This window comes from Lotus japonicus, chromosome 5 (genome assembly GCF_012489685.1).
Source record: "Lotus japonicus ecotype B-129 chromosome 5, LjGifu_v1.2".
Lineage (NCBI taxonomy): Eukaryota > Viridiplantae > Streptophyta > Magnoliopsida > Fabales > Fabaceae > Lotus > Lotus japonicus.
In genome coordinates, this window is record NC_080045.1 from 66,686,600 (window position 1) to 66,696,375 (window position 9,776).

General features: G+C 39.5%; 1 protein-coding gene across 4 annotated transcripts; it reads right to left on the bottom strand.

Moving 5' to 3' along the window:
• Window positions 1–239: 239 nt before the first annotated feature.
• On the bottom strand, window positions 240–4,915 carry LOC130717644 (uncharacterized). Of its 4 annotated transcripts, none has more exons than XM_057567962.1 (6): window positions 4,755–4,915; window positions 4,528–4,639; window positions 3,960–4,211; window positions 3,533–3,676; window positions 2,699–3,454; window positions 240–655 (listed from the first exon to the last, which is right to left on the bottom strand). In XM_057567962.1, the coding sequence occupies exons 2-6, from the start codon at window positions 4,636–4,638 to the stop codon at window positions 410–412; spliced, it is 1,509 nt and encodes a 502-aa protein (XP_057423945.1). In that variant the 5' UTR covers window position 4,639; window positions 4,755–4,915; the 3' UTR covers window positions 240–409. The 4 variants fall into 4 exon arrangements, with proteins under 4 accessions (XP_057423945.1, XP_057423944.1, XP_057423943.1 ...); XM_057567960.1 differs by having other exon boundaries at window positions 512–1,014; XM_057567961.1 differs by lacking the exon at window positions 4,755–4,915 and having other exon boundaries at window positions 4,528–4,746.
• Between the last annotated feature and the right edge of the window lie 4,861 nt (window positions 4,916–9,776).

Below are 9,776 nucleotides of genomic sequence, written 5' to 3' on the forward strand. Positions count from 1 at the left end.
AAAATCATACTGTCCGCTAATGAATCAAAATATAAATAGTAAACACTTCACCGTTAATCACTTAAACTAAAATCAATTCAACAAAATTCATGCAAATATTTCATTAGGATTCCTATTTTACCAAATCAGGTATGTGAAATGGTTTAGAAGGGTGAAGATCTGGTATTTGACATGATTCCGAAGGATAAAATGGTCCAGAAAATCAATTTACGTCACACAAACACAAACAACTAAACCTGTGCGCAAAATAAACAAAAATCACAATAAAATGACAACAGATACAAACTTAAGGGTGGTTATATTCATAAATCCTAATGTTTAGCCATAGTATGCAAGATTCCATCGACTTATTTTTAATCCTATGTTATGTACAATTGCTACCATTCATTTTGAAGGCATGGTGTATGGCTCAACTGAACAAGTCCTCTTGGCTGGTTGCGTCTCCATCATCATCATCACCACCATCATCATCATCATGGTTTGAACTGTCACTATTGGCATTGAATGTTAATATCATCTCCAGAAGTTCTCGGTCAGTAGTTGAGCTATCTGGATTGTGATTTGTCCTAGGCCTCCGTCTTGGAAGTGAAAACAGTTGCAACATCAGGTCTTCTGGAGAAGCCATCTGGTACATCCAGCCCCTAGCCCTGGGTTTCTGTTGGACACACAAAATTTTCATCAATTTCATCATTACAAACCACCAGAAAAACTATCATCGTTGCCATTTTCATCATTATTATCGTCACCAACACCAATATTGTCATCATCATTACAATCATTGCCAAAATCATCCATACAATCATCATCCTCACAACCGTTGTCAGCATCCTCCTCCAACCCCTCCTCCCCCTCCTCCTCCTCCTCCTCCTCCTCATCATCATCATCATCATCATCATCATCATCATCATCATCATCAAACATATCATCATCAAACATATTGTCATCATCGTCTTCGTCGTCGTCATCATCATCACCATGAATGGTAAACCAATGAATTTGATCAAACACGGGAACCTTTTTCAAAGAAGTCAGTACCAACAGAGAAATTAGTTCCTCTGCTGCTCAAACAGTTCAATCATGTAACATAAATATCATTACTACTGTGATTTATCATCTAACATAAGCAGACCAGTATTGGTGTTCAAATCATGTTATTCTAGGACTTCCCTAACAAATATAATAAATTTTCTTTTAAATCAGTGAGTAAATATTTTTAGGTAGATGATGAATATTTAAAGATGTGCAATCACTCGTTTGTAGATACCATTTATCATGCTTTGTATTTATAAAACCTACCCAACTCCCCATGGGCAGCATTTCAAACTTCAGACTATCAGTTTTAGTGTACTTTTGGATATCAATTGAGTTAACTTGACGGACTTTCATCCCAATCCATAAAAAGAGATCTGTTCACTTTGACTCAAAGTGAGTGCTTACGTCTTTTGCACTGATGCCAAAAGGTATCCAACTCATTTTCAGCATGACACATGATCTAAGTGGGAACCGTTCCGAACAGAAACAGTACCAGTTCAGATGTTTACTGCAAAAAAGCACGGTTCACACTGGTTCTCAATGAAATCAGTAATTAGGTCTTAACTATGCTGAACGGCTGATACCTAGACTAGTTCCCAGTTACCGTGGTTAAATATTCAAATAAACCCAGTCTATCATTTCAAACACTGCTCTACAAGAATCCCCAAATGAACTGCCCGGGCAAGAGAACTCAGTTAATCAGTTTTCCCTTAAAAGTTTATTTTATACCAATATCATGTGATGCAAGGCAACCACAAAAACGGTTCTGGAAAATAAATATTCACAGAAGGGATATTCTCATGGCGAATGAATGGTTAATTTGGTCTCTGAAAGACTTTGCCGCTAGCAAGTTAGTCTTGAAAAGAAGGATATACATTCAAAAGAATCAAAACTCAAAAGTCCCTGAATGTGTAAAACGCCAATAGGGTCTAACTTGACAGACGTTTTGGTTGACCAAATCCGACCATAGGGACTAATTTGACCGACGTTTTACACATTCTAGGACTTTTTAACATATTTTCCTTCTTCCAGGGACTAACTTGTCAGCAGCAAAATATTTCACGGACCAAGTTGACTATTCACTCTCTCACGGCACTCATATTTTAATAGTTCCCTAGATTTTCATAACATGCCAGCACATCATCACGAAAATGTCTAGGCTCTCAGCTCTCAAGTCTTGACTACTGCAATCCTTCAATAAATCACCCTCCAAAAATCACTCTGCTAGCACATATTACTCTTTTTAGAAAAAAATATTGAATACTGCCTTGGCAACAACTTTGCTGGTAAGTAAGCACTATTTTGTCCTGTGCTACTGCTACATAATCAAATCAACAATGTCTGGTGATCAAGGGATGGTTCGCAAAGAATCCATCATTACATAGTAAATGGGAAGGGTTTTCAAATTTATGGTGATATTAGTCTTTCGGTTCTTGAACTGGTTGAGATTGAAGAGGGCCAAAAAAACTATAGACAACATCTTCACATTACTTATTGGGTTCTTATGTTAAAAAAAAGTTTTTTTATAGAAACAGGCACAGTCAGGAATTTATATGGGATACAAAAGCTTCCTACACATAAAAGATATCATCCTCAGATAATAATATGATTTTGTGCTTCTGAGTTTTGACTTGCGATAATTAGCTCACGAAGACAGAATTCATACCTGCTCAATATTTTTGGGCAAAGTAGCTTTCTCAAGGGCCTTTGGAGTCCATATCTTGATGTCGTGTTCAATACCACTGCTTGCAAGAACCATTGTATGAGGATGAGACTCAATGCAGTTCACAACATGCTTATCTGCTTCCATGACACGAACAAGCTGACCACCTTTCTTTTTCCAAATGAAAATCCGACCACAGTCTGATCCACTCACTACATACTCACAATTAGGTCCAAAAAAGTTAACACCCTTTACTGTCTCGCAATTCCTGTGTCCCTTAAAAACTTGCGGGGTGATTTTCTCATCAGAATCCATGTTTGATGGAGATGCCGCAGATCCATGACTACCTCCCATTTCACTTGCATCACTATTCAATGAGACAGGGGACCCGGGAGCAGCAGGGTTCAGTCCCAAACCCATATCATGTGTAAAAAGGTAAATGAACTCATCATTGTAGGACACAAGAAGCTCCTTTTGTTCAGAAAAGGCCAAGCCTGTTATTCCCACTCGCTCATCCCCAATCAAGTGTGGAGGGCAAAAGAAGTTGGTCGGCTGACCGAAATCAGTTGATCCATCCCACGTGTACTTGCGGATATCATAAAGTCGAGTATACTCATCAGACCCAGCAACTGCAAAGAGATTTGGGTTCCTTGGATCAATTGCAATTGCATTAAGATGGATTACTGGCATGTAAGTCCATCGATCATTGATTGGCTGGCATGTAAAAAGTTCTGTTGCAGCCCCAGTTCTCAGATCAAACTGTAAAAATGCTTAATGTGAGATAACTAAAGGATGAATAATAAAAAAATTAAAGGAAGCAAAGAATCAATTACTCACATGCTGTACCACTCCATCCTCGCCACAGGTATAAAATATATGAGGGCTACCAGGCTCAATAGCCAATTTATGAGCCCGTCCTTGATGTTTGGCTAATAACTTGGTTTCCACTTTTCCTTGTTCAAGAATTTGAGCATGTCTCACCTAAATTGAGAGGTTGCATAAGGAAACACACTTCTTTTATCAAAATGGCCTAAGAAGATTTATTATGCATGTACATTGCATGATAAAACAACATTGTATTTAAACAAGTTTGGCAAACAAACGACCCCTCCTGAAACCAAAATTTGGAACGGGACCGTTCACCACAACCACAATGTGACATAGATGAATGAGAAATGCACATGGTCTATTAACACATTCAAATGGAACAAGAAAAAATCCAATCGTAGAGTCAAAGGATTTGAGATAAAAGGGTGTAGTGTACCTGTCCATCCGCAGCACAAGTGACAATGCTTCGATCATCGGAGTGAGGCATCATCTTTGCCTGGAAAACATTGTTCTGGTGACCAGAATGGAAAGACAGCTTAATTTTCCCAGTTTGCCAGTCCCAGAGAATAACCCTCCTGTCATCAGAACCCGACACCAGAATGTCACCATCTGCATTGAAGCTTACAGTGTTCACACAACCTCTGTGCTTTTCCAGCTTCGTGAACTGTTCAAGTCGAAGCACAAGATCCTAAAAACACACAACATTGATCAAAATGAAGCTTAGAATTTCATCACAGAACACATTAATATCCACAGATGTCAAAATAAAACAATGGTAAATTCAAAAGAAGCCCTAATGCATGTTTAATCATTCTAGAATTGATTCGGAGAAGCTTGTGTTGTGTGAGTGAGAATTGAATCAAACATGCATGGTATTATTAATCCGAGACCCAGAACAAGATAAGAAGGTTAGGTTTTCAATTTCAAAATCCCTAATAATCGATCAGTGTTAAGAATTGAGTGCAATCCATGAATATATAGGAAAAGACGATGAGAAATTGAACCTCGGAGCCGCCGAGACGGTGAGGGAAACTCCGGGCGGGAAGCTCGCCGAGTTCGCGATTCCAGAGATCGGGAAGAGCCTTGTTGGCGTAGGGTCTGGGTCTTTTGTTCATCCTGCGGAACATGAATAGAAAGAAAGAAAGAAGAAAACAACGATTAGGGTAAGCGAAGAATGAAAACCCTGTGAATATGAATGGTGATTGATGAATGGGTTGCGGTGGAAACGAACCTAGAAGAACAAGAAGAGGAAGAAGAAGAAGAAGAAGAAGAAGAAGAAGGTGAATGGGTTCGGTGTGGTGTGGTGTGGTGTGGTGTAGTGAGAGTGGGGTCCTTCGATTTGTGATGGTGATGGTGATGGATGATGGTCACGTCAAAGTGGCGGGGGACGTTTATACGTGGCACCAACCCTCCTATTAATAGAAAACTTCCTCTTAATAAACTTTTTTTATCGCACTCGTCACGAATTAATTTCGGACTCCTCCTACTCAACTCATATGTCTCCCGACTTCCACCTCTTGAACTTTTTTTTTAAAAGTCCACCACTTGAACTATTATTCCTATACAATATAATTATAATATTCCAAAAAATGATAATATTTTAGTACTTTTACTTTCCCAAACATTACACTATGTACGTGATTATTCTTTCAGGCTTAGAGCATCTCCAATGCAAGGTTTTAGTTCTTATTTTTGAGTTAAGAACTAAGGACTAAGTTATTAACCATTGGAGGGGGTTGACGTACAGTTTTTAGTTCTTAAAAATAAGAATAGTACTTATATAAAGAATTTTACTTTTTGAATTCTTAGCATAAAAAATTAAATTTTTCTCTTTCATTCATCAATTGATCTAATTTAATTATTGAGTTAACATTTAAATTTAAATCAAATTATATGAAAATAAAAAATATCACTAATATAATGAGATTGTAGGGTTCATTTAGTGTACACAAGAATTCCATTCTGCAATGTTACACAAGTCTCATTTTTATCTGTTATTGTAGGTTCCTTGCAGGTCATATATTTTTAATTTAAAAATTTATGTATTTACTTTATCTCTCTCCACCACCTTCCTCTCCTCAACCTCCACCACATCTGCCGCCGCCGCCACCACCACCATCAGATCTTCTCCCCCCCGCCCCCCCCCGACTAATCTCCACCCCTTCCTTTTCTTACAGCACTACCACCACCAAAACCCTCACCCAAAAGCACTACCACCAACCATTCCATTCCTTCATTCTAATTTCATCATCCATTCCTCCGCTCCTCTCCTCTGTTTCCTGATGTGTGACTCCTTCAAAATTACAACCTTTAACCTTTCCACATCTTTCATAATATTCAAGAAAACCCAAAACAAAATAGTTTCTTCTTGAAATCCCAATTTTCCCAAATATGATACCTCTTTACCCAAATAAAACAAAACATTGTTTCTCTCTGTCACCTTCAATGTTCACTTTCTCATCACTCCCTACAAGTTGAATTGGAACCCAAACCAGATTTGTGAACCCAAAACGTTGTTTTCAAATCACCATGGAGAAATTCTGTTTTCCGGGAGGCTCGACAGTGATATTGATGGAGAAAGAGGCGAGGGTGTGGTTGGGGAAAGAGATTTCGTTGTGGTTGCAAATGCGTGAGGTGGAGATGAGCGTAAGTGAGGGAAACGAAAAAGAACTAAAGTACCAGATTGCTTGGAGAATGAGTTCTGCGTGAAGAACCATTGAACATGGGGGGAGGGAGAAGAGATAAAGATCTTGTGGTGGTGAATAGGAGGTGGAGGAAGAACTTTATTTTTTTATTAAAAAAAAAAGAATTAACCGCATGAACCTATGATAAGGGGTCAGTCTAGGTTTGTGCAACCTTACACAAGAAAATTCTTGTGTACACTAAATGAACCCGAGATTGTGGGACCAAATAAATAGTGTTAAGAACTAAGAGCACATGGTTGGAGCAAAATCTGCAAAGAGTTTCTTAAGCACATGTGACAGTCCGAGCCCACATGAAAAGTGCTAAAAACTAATAACTAAGAATCTAAAGTTGGAAGGGAAAATTGGTTTGTCATGTCATGCCTCGTTGCCCAAATGGTTTCCCTATGCAAAGGTGCACCCGTGAGCTCTCATTTCAAAATTTGAGAATTCTTGCCCCGATGATAGATTTCCCAAGGCTAACCAATGCGAATTTTGGTGAAAAATGACTTTTCAAGGAAAAATCTCAATTTGGAAGGGAAATTTGGTTTGCCACGACATGCCTCGTTGCCCAAATGCCTATGCCAAGGTACACCCCTGAGCTCTCATGTCAAAATTTGAGAATTCTTACCCCGATGATGGATTTCTCAAGGCTAACACCTATGCAAATTTGGGTGGAAAATGAGTTTTCAAGGGAAAATCTCATGTTGGAAGGAAAACTTGGTTTGCCATGGCATGTCTCGTTTCCCAAATGGTTTCCCTAAGCTCAAATTTCAAAATTTGAGAATTCTTGCAACGATGACGAATATCCACAGGCAAACCTATGTGAATTTGGGTGGAAAATTAGTTTTCAAGGGAAAATATCAAGTTGGAAGGGGAACTTGTTTGCCATGTCATGCCTCGTTGCCGAATTGATTTCCCTATGCCAAGGTGCCCCCGTGAGCTCCCATGTCAAAATTTGAGAATTCTTGCCCCGATGATGAATTTCCCTAGGCTAACCTATGCGAATTTGGGTGGAAAATGACATTTCAAGGAAAAATCTCAAGTTGGAAGGAAAACTTGGTTTATCATGTCATGTTTCATTGCCCAAATGGTTTCCCTAAGCTCTCATTTCAAAATTTGAGAATTCTTGCAACGATGATAAATATCCCAAGGCAAACCTATGTGAATTTGGGTGAAAAATGAGTTTTCAAGGGAAAACATCAAGTTGGAAGGGAAACTTGTTTGCTATGGCATGACTCGTTGCCGAAATGATTTCGCTATCCCAAGGTGCCCCCGTGAGCTCCCATGTCAAAATTTGGGAATTCTTGCCCCGATGATGGATTTCTCAGGGCTTACCGATGCGAATTTGGGTGGAAAATGACTTTTCAAGGGACAATCTCAAGTTGGAATGAAAACTTGGTTTTCCATGGCATGCCTCGTTTCCCAAATGGTTTCTCTAAGCTCCCATTTCAAAATTTGAGAATTCTTGCAACGATGATGGATATCCCAAGGCTAACCTATGTGAATTTGGGTGGAAAATGAGTTTTCAAGGGAAATTATCAAGTTGGAAGGGAAACTTGGTTTGACATGAAATGTCTCGTTGCCCAAATGATTTTCCTACGCCAAGGTGCCCCCGTGAGCCTCCATGTTAAAATTTGGGAATACTTGCCCCGATGATTGATTTCTCAAGGCTAACCTATGCAAATTTGGGTGGATAATAAGTTTTTAAGGTAAAATATCAAGTTTGAAGGGAAACTTGATTTTCCATGGCATACCTTGTTGCCGAAATGGTTTCCCTATGCCAAGGTGTCCATGTGAGCTCCCATGTCAAAATTTAAGAATTATTGCCCCGATGATGGATTCTCAAAGGCTAACCTTCGCGAATTTGTGTGAAAAATGACTTTTCAAGAGAAAATCACAAGTTGGACGGGAAAATTGGTTTGCCATGTCATGCCTCTTTGCCCAAATGGTTTCCCAATGCAAAGGTGCCCACGTGAGCTCCCATGTCAAAATTTGGGAATTCTTGCCTCGATGATGGATTTCCCAAGGCTAACCTATGGAAATTGAATTTTCAAGGTAAAATATCAAGTTGTAAGGGAAACTTAGTTTGACATGGCATACCTCGTTGACGAAATGGTTTTCATATGCAAAGGTGCCCCCGTGAGCTCCCATGTACAAAAATTTGAATTCTTGCCCCGATGATGGATTTCCCAAAGCTAACCTACGCGAATTTGTGTGTAAAATGACTTTTCAAGGGAAAATCACGAGTTGGATGAGAAACTTTGTTTGCCATGACTTGCCTTGTTGCCCAAATGGTTTCCCTATGCAAAGGGGCCCACGTGAGCTCCCATGTGAAAATTTGGGAATTCTTGCCCAAATGATGGATTTTCCTAGGCTAACCTATGCGAATTTGGGTGGAAAATGAGTTTTCAAGGGAAAATATCAAGTTCGAAGGGAAACTTGGTTTGCCACGGCATGCATCGTTGCCCAAATGGTTTTCATATGCCAAGGTTCCCCCGTGAGCTCCAATGTCAAAATTTTGTAATTCTTGCCCCGATGATGGATTTCTCAATGCTAACCTATGCGAATTTGGGTGGAAAATGACTTTTCAAGGGAAAATCTCAAGTTGGATGGAAAACTCGGTTAACCATGGCATGCCTCGATGATGAATATCCCAAGGCAAACCTATGTGAATTTGGGTGGAAAATGAGTTTCAAGGGAAAATATCAAGTTGGAACGGAAACTTGTTTGCCATGGCATGACTCGTTGCCGAAATAATTTCCCTATGCCAAGGTGCCCCTGTGAGTTTCCATGTCAAAATAAGGGAATACTTGCCCCGATGATTGATTTTCCAATGCTAACCTATGAAAATATCAAGTTGGAACGGAAACTTGTTTGCCATGGCATGACTCGTTGCCGAAATAATTTCCCTATGCCAAGGTGCCCCCGTGTGCTCCCATGTAAAATTTGGGAATTCTTGCCCAAATGATGGATTTCCCAAGGCTAACCTATGTGAATTTGGGTGAAAAATGAGTTTTCAAGGGAAAATATCAAGTTGGAAGGGAAACTTGGTTTGCCACGGCATGCATCGTTGCCCAAATGGTTTTCATATGCCAAGGTGTCTCTGTGAGCTCCCATGTCAAGATATAAGTATTCTTGCTCCGATGATGGATTTTCAAAGGCTAACCTACGCGAATTTGTGTGGAAAATGACTTTTCAAGGGAAGATCACAAGTTGGACGAGAAAATTGGTTTGTCATGTCATGCCTCGTTGCCCAAATGGTTTCCCTATGCAAAGGTGTCCACGTGAGCTCCAATGTCAAAATTTGGGAATTCTTGCCTCGATGATGAATTTCCCAAAGCTAACCTATGGAAAATGAGTTTTCAAGGTAAAATATCAAGTTGGAAGGAAAACTTGGTTTGCCAGGGCATACCTCATTGTCGAAATGGTTTCCCTATGCTAAGGTTTGAAGGTATGAAAAACGGTAGAAAGGGGGGGTTTGAATAACGTTTTCAGTATAAAGCTTCCACCTTAAAGATTTTGACAAATCTTTCGAGAACTTAAGTGCTAAAGATAAGAGATAGAAAAGC

Coding starts and splice junctions, on each gene's coding strand:
- LOC130717644 (XM_057567959.1), bottom strand. CDS start 4,650: ATGTTCCGCAGGATGAACAAAAGACCCAGACCCTACGCCAACAAGGCT. Junction 4,212..4,527: donor ACCGTCTCGGCGGCTCCGAG/GTTCAATTTCTC, acceptor GTGTGTTTTTAG/GATCTTGTGCTTCGACTTGA. Junction 3,455..3,532: donor AGGATGGAGTGGTACAGCAT/GTGAGTAATTGA, acceptor GCATTTTTACAG/TTTGATCTGAGAACTGGGGC.